The sequence below is a fragment of the Mercenaria mercenaria genome, chromosome 4, assembly GCF_021730395.1.
Source record: "Mercenaria mercenaria strain notata chromosome 4, MADL_Memer_1, whole genome shotgun sequence".
Taxonomy (NCBI): Eukaryota; Metazoa; Mollusca; class Bivalvia; order Venerida; family Veneridae; genus Mercenaria; species Mercenaria mercenaria.
Genome location: NC_069364.1, coordinates 74,175,901 through 74,193,807, shown reverse-complemented (window position 1 = coordinate 74,193,807; position 17,907 = coordinate 74,175,901). Strand labels below are relative to the sequence as shown.

Genomic DNA, 17,907 nt, shown 5'->3' with positions numbered 1-17,907 from the left:
TATTCAATACAACCTTATAACGGGTAGAAGTAGGCTGATGTTAATGGTTTATTTTGTTATTGTTTTCAGTGATTCCAGCTGTAATTGTTGGAATATCTCTAGGTGTGTCCAAACTAGAAGGCTACGGGAATGAAAATTTGTAAGAAAACATTATTTTTATGACAAAATAATTGTTAGAAATATTTCTTTCTCTACACTCATAGACATTTATGATTGGTGACCTATGATTTTCATATAATTCGGTAAGAATATGCAGAAAGAAAAAAACAATAAAGTATAACATGCATGGTTGATTTAAGCCATTTTAATGGAAAACTACCCTCACGAATAAATAGCATTTGGGAACAGTGACCGATTATAAATGTCTATGAGTGTAGGTAGAACAGCTGTTAGTTTTACTACTTCGGTTCTTCAGTGCGTCTTATAGTAGCCTTTTCCAAGTTAATTCCGCAAATAAACGAGAAGTGGTATTGCGCGTTTAGAACGAAAACTGGTGTAGTCATAAGGAATTAAAAACTAATGACATGAATAAATCACGGGAACTAGTACATTAAGTGATAACACTCGGTTACCTCAACATCTTTTTAAAGGTGTAACATAAAAAAATGCAACGTGAAAAAAATCCAAAAAGAGTTCTAATACTGGCTAAATATTTGCGAATCTTCATCATAAATAAAATGTATATTTTTATAGTCCATAGTATCATTAACCGTACAGTATTTGTACTTTGCTCGCAACTCGATAGCTCGTGCAAAAACATGCAAATTGATTGTTTCGTTCCTTCTGAATATGATTTTAATTGATATATATATATATATATATATATATATATATTATTAACAGTTGCTGGCTGTCTGTTGATAATGGTCTAATCTGGGCTTTCGTTGGACCAGCTTTATTGATTATCACAGTGAGTATGGATAAAAAACTAAATATTTTCTAATTATATATGGCTTACCGAAAAAGCCAGTTTTATTTTACCTCGTTGCTATGGGTCTTTTTTCACATATCTAATTTGATATTTGAATATCATGTGGTACGTAAGGCACGTAATTACACTTGCAAGTCGGGATCGTACTGGCAATTCAGAATCCTACTGGCAATTTAGTATCAGACTTGTAATTCAGGAACGTACTGGCAGTTCAGAAACATACTGCCAAGTCAGGAATTTTCTAATAATTGTGAGCCATACTTGCAGTTAAGGAATATCTGGCAATTCAGGATGATACTGGCAGTTCAGGATCATACTGGCAATTCAGTCTCATACTGGCAATTCAGGAATATTTGGCAATTCAGCGTCATGCTGGCAGTTCAGGATCATACTATTTGTTCAGGATCATACTGGCAGTTCAGGATCATACTGGTAGTTCAGGATCATACTGGCAAATCAGCAACATACTGGCAGTTCAGGATCACTCTGGCAATTTAGAATCATACTAGCAGTTCAGGATTAAACTGGCAATTTCTCTTTCATTGCCATTTTTGATGTTATAAGTAGAATAACAATTACAATTTTGTCCTTATTTTCTGCCTTGTTATGTTGCTGAGTGTTTGTGATATTTTATTTTTATTTTGCGTAATTAGTTTCTCTCATTAAGTTGTGATCCTCTTTAAACGACGTAGGTTTATCACAACATTATATGCGTTTGCTATGCGTTTGAGTTACGACTTGTTTGCTGCTTGCTAGTGAAATCATGGTCGAAATGGGTCTATCTTAACCAATAGTCAAAACGTTTCCGTCTTTTTGTGTTTTCATTTGTAAGTCTTCATTTGTAACATACATTGTTTATTTCAGTTCAATGGCATTTGTCTGATCATTGTCATACGTGTAATGTTCCAAACAAAATCTATGGAGACAAAGACTGCATCGGAGAAAATAAAGTAAATAATCTGAGTTATTATCTTTGCCCAGTATTAAAGAATTAAAAAACAACATTTTATGCACCTAAATCGCAGAAGAGGCACTTTGTTTGCCTGTCGGTTGGTAGGCCATTTGGTTTCCGATCAATAATTAAAGAACGCTTTGGTGTACACTTCATAGGTTGATTGTCCATGGTCTGAAAGGCAAACGTAAGTGTCAAAATGCCCTCAAATTTGAAAGAGTTTTTCAAATCAATTATTAAAGAAAGCACTGGCCTACAGTCGTTAAAATGCATAGAATAATTGCCTGAGGGCAGTAATCGACCTCTGTTGTTTCAAGGGTTAATAAGTCAAAGGTCATGGTCACATTTTACTGAAAACGTTTTCTCCTAAGTAGCTAAAACGAGTATTGACAGACATTCATCAAACCTTATAGGGTGATTTCTTGTGTTCGAAACACGTATTTATATTGTTGTGGGGGCCAGTAAGCCAAAAGTCCTAGGCCTGAAAACTTTTTCTACTCAATAACTGAAGAACGCTTTAGTCTTCTGACATCGGTAAACAATTGCATGAGGTCATTATAAGAGCCCTATTATTTTATTGCTCAGCAGATCAAAGGTTAAGGTCAAAATGATTTGTGAAACCTTTTTCAGTAAATATCTTGAGCACGTCTGGGCTTATGACCGTCAAACATCATGTTGTTTAAAGTTGACCTTTATCATTTTTAGTCGGTACCTCACGTGTCAGTCACAGTCACTTTGAGATTGACATCGATTTCTGGTGAATTACTAGAAAACATTTTGGCCTATAGCATTCAAACTGTGTGCTTGATGATGTGCTTGAAGTCAGTAGATGACCTCGAAAGATTCTGCTATCATTAATGTTAAGGTCAAGGTCACAGCGTACAAAATTATCCAGCTTCCTCTGACAGGCCACCATTTGGTGCATATGGGCTTTATAAACAGATCTTGTCGGTAATGATTTATTCTTGTTTATCGTAATCAATATCAATATTTCGTCCATCTGACGTAAAAGACTAGCTTGAAAAAGTTGTTTTAATATCTTGCAATCCTCCAGTCTGAACATAATCAACGACCAGTTTAACTTAGAATATCCATTTTTTTGCATAAGAGACCGGTTAATTAGCAAAGGTTTGAAGTAATGGCAGCTTTAAAACTTAAATGTATACTTGTTTTCCATTATTTTATTTTATAATATAACAGTCAAATCCAAACGATATGCTTATTAAATTTCTGAAATATTATTTCACACTGGATATAGTTAAATAAAAATCTTACCTGCTTCCGACTAAAACATTTTCATTAAAACTTAGCAAAGATATAAAAAAATCGATAAGAATTTACTTCAGCTGTGGCAAACATGAATTTTATAATTATTTGTTTTGCAGAACAAGTTTTAGATCACTATGCGTGCTGGTTCCAGTGCTAGGTTTGTCCTGGATTCTTGGAATATTCTATATGAACGACAGTTTCTATTTCGTTCAGTACATATTCGCCATATTGAATGGACTGCAGGTAACTACATTGAAAGTCTTAATTTAGGCATAGGGTTTTATCAAAAATTTTCAGTAACTTAAACGATGTGCTACTCATATGCTACAATAATTTCACTTTGAGGACATATTTTACATAACTGTATAACATCAGGATACACAACACAAGAATGAAAGGCACAGAATGAAACAGCATTCATTAAAAAACTCTTTCAGATATTATATTGATCAGATTAACAATTATGTATCCACATGATGAATTTTAGAAAATATGCCTGCTTGACGTTTATAAGATCAAAACTGCCTATATGAACGCTTATTGATATTGAAAAACACGTGTACACTTAGAAGCTGTCATTAATACTCTTGCGTTGATATTTCAATGTTAAACTTCACATGTTTTAGATGGACGAGATTCCAACTTTCAATCAGTGCCCTAGCACAAACCCCTCTATGCATTGCGATGAAAAAATATCGACATTTCCTGCATCCAAGTCTCTTAAATAAAAACTGTTCAAGGACTGAAAATCAGATTGAAGAGATTTTTATCATATTTGACAGCATATATCGTTGCACTCTATTCACTACAGACAGGACCATGTGAAATAAGCGCTACGATATTTATTTTGATTGTAAAATTAGACGTTAGAAATTAAATGTTGCAGCTTTAAGTTTGTTTTGCTGTCAAACATACCATAGTACTTCAAATAAGTACACTAATACCTGACAGAACATCAAAAAATGTTGCGTTTTTAAAGCAATTCATTGCATATCTCTTTAAATTATAAGGCTCGATACAGCTTCTAAACTTTATTACAAAATTAATACATGACTTCTTATATAAGTTGTCCGTCGGCTTTTTGTTGTAATAAAACATGTCAAAATCTCTAACTTTCCTGAAACATTATTTTCTACTTATTACGCAGACGACAAAAATATTGGCGCCGTTCGGAACGCAGGCAATCTGGACTATCCGTCTGCAAGTGCCATCTTTAATAAGTGTCTCTTGAATTATTCCCACTGAAACACTCCTCGCGAGCCAAGCGAAAGCGTTTATAATTTGAAACATATTGAACATCGATAATTAAGGAAGAGCCATGAATAATGGTATCCCTTTCAGGAAAAGAATAAGACGCTTAGAGAAGAAAATTCCCATAAGTTATATAAAATTCGCGCTCGAGACTTTCAATCGACCAAGAAGCTAATTTTGACTTTTTCTATTTTTTTCCCAACGTCATCAAATCCTCAACCTGTAGCATTCATTTAATCGTGTCTGCCACTCTATGACATAGTCTAGTGAATATAGTTAATACGTATGAAAGTATCATATTTGAGCCGCGCCATGAGAAAATCAACATAGTGACTTTGCGACCAGCATGGATCCAGACCAGCCTGCGCATCCGCGCAGTCTGGTCAGGATCCATGCTGTTCGCTTTCAAAGCCTATTGCAATTAGTGAAACCGTTAGCGAATAGCATGGATCCTGACCAGACTGCGCGGATGCGCAGGCTGGTCTGGATCCATGCTGGTCGCAAAGCCACTATGTTGATTTTCTCATGGCACGGCTCATTTTATTTCTCTTGCACTTTGAGAACATTTTACTTTGCTTACGAACTTTCTTGAAGGAAGATAACGATCTTCAGTTTGTACACGCCCGTAAAAAAGGACGTATTATTTGATCCCATCAAGTTATCTGCTGTCTAACTTGAGCTTTCTAATATGAATAGTATGTAGTGGGGGAGACATATTGATTTAGTGTTGTCCAATTGTCTGTCTGTCTGTCTGTCTGTCTGTCTATCTTTTCATCCGTCTGTTTGTCACACAGAACTTCACAAAGGTTATCATTGCAAAGCCTAGTTGGCATATTATTGGCATGTTCCGGTTAGATGATTTTCAGCATGAGGTTTGGCCCTCAGTTCATCAAGTGTTATGATTTTTTGGCCACTTCCCTTATATTATTTGGCGGATTTCCACAGCCTCAGCCTTACTGTGCATATTGTCGATTCCGATTCAGTGATTTTCATTTTGAGTTATGGCCCTTGTATTTCATCTTGTCCGGGCAACAACTTCGATGCTACCAAACGCCACAGAAGTGATCATTGTCTAGCCCAGTTGTGCATATCATGGGTATGCTCTGGTTTGGAGTATTTAAGCGGATTAATGGCTCTTGATTCGTCATTTTTTGTTGTTTTAGCCACTTCCCTTATATAATACCGCGTTTTCCACCAAACCTTGCAGGAGTGATCAGTGCCAAGTCATTGTATGCATACTATTAGCATATTCCGATTCAGTGATTTTTCAACAGGTTTATGGCCTTTGATTGCTATATCAAACCTCACGAATGATTTGTGTGAAGCATCGTCATGTTCTGCTTAAATCATTTTCAGCGGGGTCATGACCCTTGATTTGTCAACAACTTTGGTCTGTGCTACTTTTCCAATACAATTAATTGGAATTCCACAATACTTAACAGGAGTTACAACTGCTAAGCCTAGTTTTTTATAAAAATTAAATTAGAATGTTAGCAAACAGAGATTTTCCTTTAGTATTGGTCCTTATTTTGTAGCATTTTACCATTTCTGCATGATAAGTAGTCGAAGACTACTTTTTCCACGAAATATAATCTCTAGATCTTTTTAAATGATCAACAAGCCGGGTCACAAAGTTTTGAAGCATAATATCGCTGCCAAGCTTGATAACCAGCGAGGTTGTCTCAGAGGTCCATGAAGTACTGAAAACTGCAAAAACTGAGTGTTCGTTCTCTACGTTAAGCAGCCATTATTAAATGTCACAAAACTATAATTATATATCGGCCAAGTTTTTGTGTGTCCAAATTAAGTACAACATTTGCCGCCCTAGTATGATGAGGATTGTATGTCTATGAAAATAAGTCATTCATCATATTATCAGAAATGAAGTCAGCTTTGGTGTTCATAGCTTTTCTCATTGATCTTATAAAGACCACGTCTGGCGTCTTGTCAGTACTCAGAGAGGAAACACCGTATGACTGAGAGACAACGTTTAAATGTAATAGAAAATGGAAGAACAACTTCAAACTGTTATTAGATTTATTCCCAACTAGTTTCGGCTTTCAATGTCTTCATCAGGGGTATAATGTTTACAATGAATAACGCTGATGACGTCATGCAAAGCACGACGTCATGACAACGGCGTGAAAACGTATGCAACAGCATGGCTTAATTTAATATTTAAAAACATTATACAGAAAATACACAATGTAAAGGTTCAATGAAGATACATTATATCCAGAGAAAATGCAGACAGCAAACAGGATATTAAAAGTCTGGAAAAAACATCACATTTATAATGCTTATTATTGTATTTTATATATTAAAAGTATAGAATTGATTGGCTATCCGTTTTAATGTGAAATTCGTTAGTAATATTTTTAAAAACATTTTCCCTTTTATCTTGAAGTGATATCCTGATATCCTGACATCATTAGTTATCTCAGCAAACTCACAGATAAACGCACGTAACTCCCAAATGCAATTATCGAATATTAATACATAGTTATTGATTTTAGTGTATATTTGCTAATATTCTGTTACTTATAAAATTGTGAAATAGTAAAAATAAAAAATGCTGAAATACGCCATTAAATGCACAAAGTGATCGCAATTAAAATTAAATTGTCTTAATTTAGCACGTATAATCTGTTTTCATGTAATAAACTTCGCTACGCTAAATGACAATACTTAACAAATTATATTAAATTTTATGTTTTCAGGGATTTTTTATCTTTTTATTTCACTGCCTCCTAAATCCTCAGGTAAGTGTCATGAATCTTTTGGTTAACACTGAAATTGAAAATTGAGAAAAATAAAAGTAAGGTTATTTGTGTGTTCGAGATGTTTCAATATTGAGTAACTACAAAGAAAACATTTAAGTCATTGTTAACGAAAACTAATTTCTGAAAATAAGACGCATGACTTAAACATTTGTTAAGATACTTAGATGCATTATTTTTCAACTTTGAATAAAAGTTTTATTCCATATTTAATCACAGCTTACTGCTTTGTTCATATGCAAATTACAGGTCAAGAAAGCTTTGATGCTTCGTCAAAGAAGACGATCGTCCGCAAAAGAAACATTAAAATCCACAGATGTAAGTAACAGAGCTATTTTGATAATGCTTTCAAGCCGCCGCAGTCTAAATACCAAACAAAAGTTTTAAATCTGGCCATTTTTACAGCATTGAGACCAGTACCTTTTACTGGTATTGCAAAGAAATTACTATTCCAACATCTGGACTTGGAATTAAGTGAATTACAGTTGTGGAAAGACAATTTTAGCTTCATGTTTTGTGGACTAATTTTGCCTTTCATTCTAATACAATGCGATTGATCTTCTTGTTAAAGTTTGCTGAAACTGTCACTGTCTGTACGTTATAATAATAACGTCATAGCGTCAAATGTCATAGCGACTCTTGAAGACCACATATAAACAAGTAAATATTTGGTGGATTTGGTGGATGTAGTCGAGGCTGTAAATAATTTTAATTTGTTGGTATCTCAGTATCCGTCAGTTTGAATGGATTTGGATGGATTGAAATGTCACACACTTGTTCATTGTGAAAATCTGACATGCAATGCACAGGTTCTTTTAATCTATTTTGCAATTTTACGAAGTAATGCCTCTTTTTGGACTTAGCGATGTTTTTGATTATGATTAAGTTTTGATTGTTAGCTGGTATCTTAGTATCTACTGATAAGAATGGTGTGAAATTTAACACACTTGTTCACTGTCATGATAAACCGTGCATTTTGCAGGTTCCATAACTTTATTATGCATTTTATTGAGTTATGCCTTTTTTTCGACTGAGCAGTTTTTATTTAAGTTTTGTTTGTATCTTATTATCCATTAGGATAGAAATTAACAGAAATTTCACGCGCTTGTTCACTCTGTTGATATGACATATAAAGCACAGATCCCATAACACTGTTTTCCTTTTAATAAAGTTATGCCCCTTTTAACCTTAGCATATCTCATTAGGATCATAGCGGAAAGATCTATGACTCAAAACTGTTGTCATTTAGCTCTTGTTTCTGCCTATGCTTATATTTTTTTTTTAACTTTTTAGTGACAAAACTTTTGAATAGTCGAGTGTTGCTGTCCTCCAACATGTCTAGATTGCCATCAGACGCGTACTGTTTTATCATTTCTTCGCATCTGAACACCAAACAATGATTGTATTCAACAACAAATCACTGTTTGGGATATTTTACTTCCTAATTTATTTAACAAGTCATTTGCTAGATGTAAACACGACTTTCATTCATTTTACAGAGAAGTACATCTAGAGAAGAGAGAAAGTCAAAGGACCTTAGAGGTAAACTCTTTCATAATTATGCTGCATAGTGCTCTGCTTATATCTGTTTAGTAAATGTAATGACAAGTGTAAGACATGGTACCTAAATGATTGTAGATTTTAAACCGTAAATTTTACTTACTATCTGAAAGACAAACAAATGGAATAGATATATTGTTTAGACTGCCTTAACCCTTATCCTGCTAAATTTCTATAAGGAACTTGTCCATCTTTCAATTTGGACAGTATCATTAACTATCAAAAGGGGTGCATACCAAAAAAGACACTGACCGAATGGCGACCAGTGCAGATTATGATCAGACTGCACGAATGTGCAGGCTGATCATGATCTGCACTGGCCACAAAAGCAGAATCAATCGTTTCCGCCATCATCAGGGTTAATTAATAAATGACATATCCTTTGATGGCAGTTGTAACAATATACAAATGAACAGTTTTAGAACTGTGTAGAAGGAAAGCTTTATTTCTAATACATGTAATCAATTTTTTGATAGCGAATAAAACTTACTGAAATATTTATGTTATATGGTTTTAGATACTAATAAAACGTTAGTTGATAGCGGAGAGTTTGCACAAGAGACGAGCAATGACTGGAAAGATAAGGTAAAATTCCTAGAGTTACATACGTTAACTTTAACGTAAATAACACTTCAAATGCTAAGTAGTAAAATTAGTACGATACAGGATATCACATCTAGTTAAAGCTGGCATATGATATGCTAGCTATATGCTGTCTAAATAGATATGTTTAAGATTAGCTAACGCTATTAGAATTTTTTGATAAACTGCATTTACTAGACGGAAGCATTTTATGAAAAGTAACGATTCAGTTTCATTGTTACGGCATTTATGCAACTTTACTTCTGTATCAAGTCATTTCAAGCGTGTAATAACCATGATCTCGGTGGATGCACTTACATTTTTCAGATTTTACAACCACAATTCTCGCAACAAGAGGTGAAGTTTTCCACACCGCTAGGTCTCTATGGAAACGGGAGACGTGCAGCTACATTTAATGCCGAATCACATGAGTCCTATTCAGTACGTTCACAAAACCTATCTGATCAATTACAAAGAAATATATTATCTGCAAGACTCTGATAGTGTAAGAGTATATTTGAGTGCAAAGTAAATTTATCGTTCAATAGTGAGAAAAGAATTACTTAGTTACTTAGCCTTTTATGTTGCATTTTGAATATGACATTATCTTTCTGCTTGAAATAAACACGAATACATGGTTGTCAAAAACACTAATAAATGCTGGTCATTATAGTCAATCCATATTTTCAATGTACCGCGGGGCTAGACGAGCCCAAATAAGGAATCAAAGTCGTGTAGTTTATATGCTCAATACGATTTTATATCGATTGTGGAATGTGTGAAATCTTTAAGTTGTGTTTTTGGTGGTTTTTGTATTATTTTGATATGCTGACGTGCCAATATTTTTCTCGTATGCATTTTATGACTTGTTATCATATTAAATAACTAAAAGCTGATCTTTTGAATGTGCTTTATTTTTACTATTCTTATATTACAGTTTATCAATAATTGATTAAATACCGAGATGTCTATCGCTTTTACAAGTGCAAAAAGTACAACAGCCTTCCTAGGGTGTAGAATGCATTCAAAGAATGGATCCCCCTCTATGATAATATTAAGGTAGCTCTCTAATAAAAAACAACATTATATTAATCAATTCATTCTGTCGCTGTGTAAAGTGAAGATATACACGCATATCATATACAGGCCTTGAATAAAAGAAAGACGTTAGCTTGATAAAATATGTGTATGTTTCTGTACACATGTAGCCAGTTGCAAGTTTGCAGAAGACAGATTAATGCGTATTTTGAAACCATTCCCACAGTGTATGATCGTCCATACGCCATAAGGAAGTTTACAACATAGCACGAACAAGCATCGTAATTACTTGGTTAAAATAAGTGCATGAACCCAAACTCTTCGTTAGTGTTTGTATAGATGTTTTTTTTTTTGCATACCAAGCTTGGATTTCTGGAGATATCGCCGTTGGTGGTGTAAGGTGATTCCCATGTTGTAAATGTACAAAGTACAATGACGTGTAGTAATTGTTATCTTTTTATGTAAAACCAGTTATAAATCAAATACCTTGTTCCTTATGATATATTTCCCGATTCAGGTAACGTTATTTCACGAAAACATCATAACGTTTTACTGCAGATAATATTTTAAAAACAAAACCGGAACTATGACGTTGCTTTTATCTTTCGATGTGGCTCACCACAGAGCTGGATGTTTCAATGACGCTCACTACAGACCTGGATCGGTCGTGCTGCAATAGTCACAAAAGCATTTATATTGGCACGCAGGCAAAAATACGCAAATTATTGCATGCCCGCACGCAGTGTAAAAATATGTAATATACTGAGTAAAAATTAGGGTTATGATTACCATGGTTACAAAATGTAAACATTAAAGATACTAGTCATTCCAATCTCTTGAATCCGGTATATACCGGAGTCTGTAATATATCACAGGCGTTCGAAGTCTATTTTTTCAGTTACAGTCTTTATCTTTGTACCGTCATGACGTACTTCCTGTTTACGGACGTAAAATTCCAACGCTTTGCCATTTATTTATTTATTTAATTTGTTGAGTTTAACGTCGCACCAACACAATTATAGGTCATATGGCGACTTTGCAGCTTTTGTGGTGGAGGAAGACCCCAGGTGCCCCTCCGTGCATTATTTCATCACGAGCAGGCACCTGGGTAGAACCACCGACCTTCCGTAAGCTAGCTTGATGGCTTCCTCACATGAAGAATTCAACGCCCCGAGTGAGGCTCGAATCCACATCGATGAGGGGCAAGTGATTTGAAGTCAGCGACCTTAACAACTCGGCCACGGAGGCCCCACCAACGCTTTGTTAATACGCTACTGTAAGAAAACAGTGCTATAAGAAAGTAATTTGTTTGAATCTATTTTTACTATTATTTGTTGAATATGGCATGCAAGAAAAAAAAAAGAAATCACTGGTTGTAGGTGCAGATAGAAATATCCAGCTCTCCGGTAACTGAGCCTTGTTACCGCCAAAACAGTTACCCTCAAGCCAGATATTCCCATCTGCAGCTACCACCAGTGAAAGAATCTTATGATGCATGATGTATATGTACAATTTTTTTTTTACATATTTAGGCAGCGTTCACAAAACAGACTTATTCTTGCATACTTGACTGGATAGTTCCATCTGTCAGGGTGTAAGATGACTCTCATGCTGTAAATTTCGTATAGCGATCTTTGTAGTAGATTCGTTCGGTTATCGTTATTTTACGTAAAACGGCATAGAAATCAAATATCGTAGCAGTTCCTCGTTGCCTTCCTTACTTATGATATATTATAGCTTAAAAAAGTTGTTTTTGAAGAATTTATAGAGTTTCGTTGCTGATGATCAATTTGAAATAGAACCGGGCCTCGTGCGTTGTTCATAGCCTTTTTAATAACAACAAGGCGTGTTTCTTTTGCTCGCTTTAAATAAACACGCTGCTGTCTGAAAAAAATACATTCCCGTTTCTCGTACTGATTTTGTTTGAAGTTGTGGAATGTATTATCTTTATACATAATGTTTATTTATCTACATGACAGTTCACTTATATTCCAAACTCAGTCTGGCTTTTTACCAGACCAATTCAACTATTTTATACTTATTGAATATAGAATCAAATATGCAAAAATGTACAAAAATTCAAACAATAAAGATACATACAAAGCATTTGATGCCGTCTGGCGTAAGGGTCTAATTTTATTAAAATACGGTAATATTGATTCACAAGCAAGTGGAGAGACTGGCTAGAAAAGATTTTTAATATACATGTATAGAATTCAAACATTTTTCGTAGGAACCTTATTTGGAGGTCCATTGTGGAGTTCTTCAGTACTCAGTTCTCTAACTCTTTTATTTTTAGTATATGTAAATGATTCACATTTAAGTAATGCTAAACGTTTCGCAAATAATAGTTATTTAGCTGTATCAACAAGTGGTATCGGAATAATGGACGAAACTATTTAGCATGACTTCTATAAAATTAAGTTACGACTCAAACAATGGTTAGTAAGTTTGAATTATTGGTCTTTACGTATTGTAATAGAAGCCGTCCGAACTTATATTTAGATAATGTATATGACGACGGGTGTTCTTTTGTTGTGCCCCAGGGCTAGCTCGACCCTTCTATAAAAATATAATTTAATGGTAGATTGGGTTCTTGTGTGCTACACGCCTGGATACGCTTCTCCAAGTCCACATAAATTACTGAAACAAGGTAGTAATTGTCTTAGATAACAATGTATTTTTCATCAAAACAAAATAATATTCTATGTATATGCATTCAAATTGAGATAGCAAGTGCAACGAAATATTTACATATATAAAACAAGATTGAAATTGGGAATATACATGTACACTTGTAAATATCCTAACAATATTACAAGAACTGCTAATTGTGGTACAATTTACATCTAAGTCATAAAAAACAAAATTATAAATAGTCCTGAAACACGTATCACTTTGCTAATGCATCCGTTTACCGTGGAACGTTGGAAATAGAAAACGTGATCCTAGATTATGAAGCTTGCATATCCCAGAAACTGCCCGGACAAAATTACAAAGCAGGCGCCATATAGAAGGGATAATTAAACAATACCCAAAGCTATTAAAGCGGCAGTATAGGAACTACCTAAGCCGAAACGCAAGTTCGGTTTTGATTGAGACTGTTCATGGATGATGATGGAAATGCAAGCTGCCGCCCACGCCCTCTAATTCCGGGTTTGCAGAATTCTATTTTTACACATGTTGTTAGTACCAAAGTTTAATTAAGAGACAACCGTAGATATATTCATACGGCTGTGCACATGTAACCTTTAATGATACATAGTGTGCAATTACGGGTTTGCCCTTACCGAGAATACAATGGGCAGAACTAAACAAACTGGAATTTAGAAAGGGGAGCTTAGGTTATGAAGTCTGCATATTACAGAAACTGACAAAGGACATCTTTAAAAAGCAGTCAGCATATCCAAGGGGTGATCAAACAACACCAAAAGCTATTAAAGCAGGAGTATTAGAACCACCCAAGCTAAAACTTTAAACAGTACACTAACATAACTGTAGTTATCAATGCTCAACGGATTAAACATTAGTTGGACATTATGATTGTTTAATAATGATTATATGTCATAACTTATTCTTTAATAATGTTCTGATATTCATGCAAGTGTCGCAAAATATATAAACTGTAAATATAAACAAGTGGTGTTCTATTTATTATTTTAAACACTACGCAGACAATGAACATGCCATTACTTTGCAGGGTCTTATAACTCATTTAATACTTATCTAATACGGCTTGTATAGAAAAGTCCACGTTCCAAAGACTAAAAATCAGTTAAGAGAATAAGCACAGAACACAGTGTAATCATCTGTATCTTTATTATTGTGCTGGTATAGTGCCAGAAGGATGAGCTTAACTCCTTGAACCCGCTTATAGTAAAATCGTTTAGGTCAGAAGGTACTGAATTATTTCGCTACGTAAAGATAATAATGTATGACATCTTTAGTCCAAAGGTAATGAAATATACTAAAAGGTATGGTGTTGGTCAGAATACAATGGAAACATGATCACGTGATTGAGGCACGTTATAAAAACGCTAGTATTGCAGAGGTACCTACTTTCAATTTCATTGGACCCAGCCTTTGTAGTATATGAATAATCTTAAAATCGTTCGAAGTCATTTTTCTTTACAATTGAGCATCAATAAATATTATATGTCCCTTCTTGGTGGGAAAATGACACTTTGTACAGATATGGACTACATTCCAGTGGACCACGGAGGCATATCCGGCGAATTACTACCATCGTAACTTTACAACTAGTACGCAATTTTTACATTCTCTCAATTCGTTCCAAAAAAAAATCTTCAAGCTGAAGTTACATAAAAAGCATATTACTAATATGATTTCCCATACAGTCACACAATGTAAACATGTCGTTTCTAAACAATAACAAACATCATTTATTTTCTAATTTGTTGCTGACCCACTTACACGCTCCAGTAACGTTGTAGATTGCACCTAAAGGGGCATACCCTCTAACGAGAGGAGTAGATACAGAGCACCTATATTATTAGCTATATGAGCCTAAAATAACAAGAGGAACTTGCATCGAAAAACGTCATTTTAACACGTAAACAGCAATATAGTGACATTTTACAATAGATCGCTATCCACCGTTTTATTACCACAACAACAAGAAATATATCTGTTTTAAATTGTTCATTAGTAAGGCCGATAATTGTTGAAAGGCTGTTTGTAAGAACAATAATTTAAAGCGTTCCAATTATTTTATCTACCAATCGGTATCCCTGTTGGCTTGCTATATGACGTACCGTTTGGGTCAAAAGTCTGAAATCGCTCGAGCGATACCATAATACACGGTTAGCGTGTAAATTTACACGCTTACCGTGTAAATTTACACGCTTACCGTGTATTTCAATCGGTAGATCTATAAAAGTACACGCTCACCGTGTATTTTTACGCGTTTACCGGGTAAAATATACGCTTAACGTACAAATTTATACGCTTAGCGCGTATCGCTCGCTTGAGTTACACTTTTAAATAAATTAGCCAATCAAAATACATGTTACAAAGGAAGATATTTATAAAGTTTATGATTGAATTATTACTTTTAAGGAAACATACATAATATTTTTATTATATTACGAAATGTTTTGCCACTGTAAAGATGATTTCAGTCAAGTAATTTATTCTACTGTATATATGTTTTGATTAAAGACATGTATATTTTTTTATTATATTTTACCTGAAAAGCCTGCTTTATTCTTATTTTATTTAGTATTTATTTTTCTCCGACTTTAATGACATGTACATAATTGGGGAGGGGTGGGGGAATCGAGCGGCTCCATGTCACTGAAGTTGCTGTTTTAAGTGATCTACCGGAAATCATTACGTAACTTTTATGCAAAATGACATGATAAAACATATGTCACCTAGGTTATCAGAACAGGAAATCCTTTCGAGGTTCACTAATTAGAGCGGATCATAAAATTTACTGAAGCATATAAGATGGCTTTGATATGATATAATTTAATGCCTTCGGTCATCAATGCCACTATATATGAACGAACACGGATTAATATATCACGTGGCGGAGCTGTCTTGTGAAACGAAAATAAAAATTTCACAGGATATCTAGTATTCTAAAATCTGTAAGAATATATTTGGAAATTTAATGGACATTTATTTTTAAAACGATGAACGTGTAGTAACAAAAAATGTAAATTCGTTAGATATGAATCAAGGACTTAAACTACTACTGATGGGAAATACCTATTATCTGGAACAACTGATACGTATTAGACCTTCCTGCTAATATAAATCTGTAATTTTCTATTTTTTAATTTACATGCTGGATCATTTTCATATTGAAACTGTATCGTGCGCAAAGTAATTATCCGTAATTTAATAGAATAATTATGATAAAGCTGAATTCCGCAAAAAATAGAACAAGATTTCAAGTCTAGAACACTCTTCCCTGCTGCTACACGCAACCCCCCCCCCCCTCCGCTCCCCTCTCTCTCTCTCTCTCTCTCTCTCTCTCTCTCTCTCTCTCTTAAATCTGACCGCTGCCATTTAATATTTTCAAATAAAAACTTTCAATTCGAAGAATCAATAGAAATGATAACAATTTTAAGATGATTACTATTTTTGAATACGGAATGAATTCATCCTCACTTTAGTATAAGTGGATACAATATGAAAGGCTGGACTTAACTGAATATTTCATTTTCAACTTTTTAATTATATTACAAGTATCATGCAAGCTTATTGCGGCATGTTGTAAGTTCTGCGATGTCGAGCAAGGAAATAAGACAAATACTTTGGTATAAATAATTATCTTTAAATGTTCCATATATAATTATTTTCCATTTAGGTAATACAAATTTTAGCCATTTCGTCTATGAAATAATATTCTCCATTTCGTTGTATTTATTATCCATTTTAGTAATAAGTTTGTTAGTTACATGTACTTGTGGCCCGACCTATTTGTTTATTTTCTTGGCTGTACATGTACATTTTTGATGTTTGTTAGTATAAATGTAAACAGTAATAAGCAATAAAATATGATTTAACCCGGGGGGGGGGGGGGGGGGAAACAACAAAAAAAAAAGAAACTAAACGCATAATATACATTTTCTAGGCTTCGCGCGGCCGGTTGCCGGCTACCCAGAAATAAATATTATCCATTTCGTGAATGAAGTTATTCTCTATTTCGTTTTAGTTATAAATTATTATTCATTTCAGTAATAACTTTGTTAGTTACAGGTACGCATGATAAATATTACAGGATGTTCGCGCGGCCCGTCGTCGGCTACCCAGAAATAAATATTATCCATTTCGTCAATGAAATTATTCTCCATTTCGTTGTAGTTATAAATTATTATCAATTTTATCAAAGAGCAATATATATATAAGTTTGTTAGTAACACTTACGCATCAAATAAATAACTGGGACGTCGTGTAGCCAGTCGTTGGCTACCCAGAAATAAATATTATCCATTTCACCAATGAAATAATTCTCCATTTCGCTGTAGTTATAAATTATTATCCATTTCAGTGTAAGTTTGTTAGTTACAGGTACGCATCATATACATAACTGGGACTTCGCGCAGCCGGTCGTTGGCTACCCGGAAATAAATATTATCAATTTGTTTTAAGTTGTAAATTATTTCCCATTTAATAATATACACTCGTTTAAGAAACTACTGTTGTATGCATTTTTTTCATATTGATACAGAAGACGACCATACTACTGGTCCGCTGTGAATGCAGTCATTTTTGCAGTTCTAAACTAAATTTTGATTGGTCTATTCGCTCGAATTCTAAATTAGGAATCGGGTCAACGAAAATACACGTTGAGCGTGTAAATTTACACGGTAAGCGTGTAAATTTACGCGCTTAGCGTGTATTTTATACGCTAACCGTGTAAAAAACACGCTTAACGTATAAATTTACACGGTGAGCGTGTAAATTTACACGCTTACCGTGTATTATGGTACCGCTCGAGCGATTTCAGACTTTTGACCCAAATGGTACGTCATATTGCTACGTATCCCTTTTGGACTGATGCGCCCGGA

General features: G+C 34.4%; 2 protein-coding genes across 5 annotated transcripts in view; both read left to right on the top strand.

Annotated features, from left to right (window-relative positions):
• Positions 1-1,440, top strand: part of LOC123552992 (sushi, von Willebrand factor type A, EGF and pentraxin domain-containing protein 1-like) — a 68,580-nt gene extending 67,140 nt beyond the window's left edge. Inside the window, exon 40 of the mRNA XM_053542277.1 lies at positions 1,222-1,440. Coding sequence (XP_053398252.1) covers positions 1,222-1,440 — 219 coding nt within the window. The remainder of the gene's footprint in view (positions 1-1,221) is intronic.
• On the top strand, positions 3-10,221 carry LOC123542316 (adhesion G-protein coupled receptor D1-like). Of its 4 annotated transcripts, XM_053541687.1 has the most exons (9): positions 3-139; positions 844-910; positions 1,796-1,881; positions 3,269-3,395; positions 7,124-7,165; positions 7,433-7,501; positions 8,683-8,725; positions 9,261-9,328; positions 9,653-10,221. In XM_053541687.1, exons 3-9 carry the CDS (start codon positions 1,832-1,834, stop codon positions 9,824-9,826), a joined length of 573 nt encoding a protein of 190 aa, XP_053397662.1. In that variant the 5' UTR covers positions 3-139; positions 844-910; positions 1,796-1,831; the 3' UTR covers positions 9,827-10,221. The 4 variants fall into 4 exon arrangements, with proteins under 4 accessions (XP_053397662.1, XP_053397661.1, XP_053397663.1 ...); XM_053541686.1 differs by lacking the exons at positions 3-139; positions 844-910 and adding an exon at positions 2,589-2,834; XM_053541688.1 differs by lacking the exons at positions 3-139; positions 844-910; positions 8,683-8,725; positions 9,261-9,328 and adding an exon at positions 2,589-2,834.
• The last annotated feature ends 7,686 nt before the right edge of the window (positions 10,222-17,907 follow it).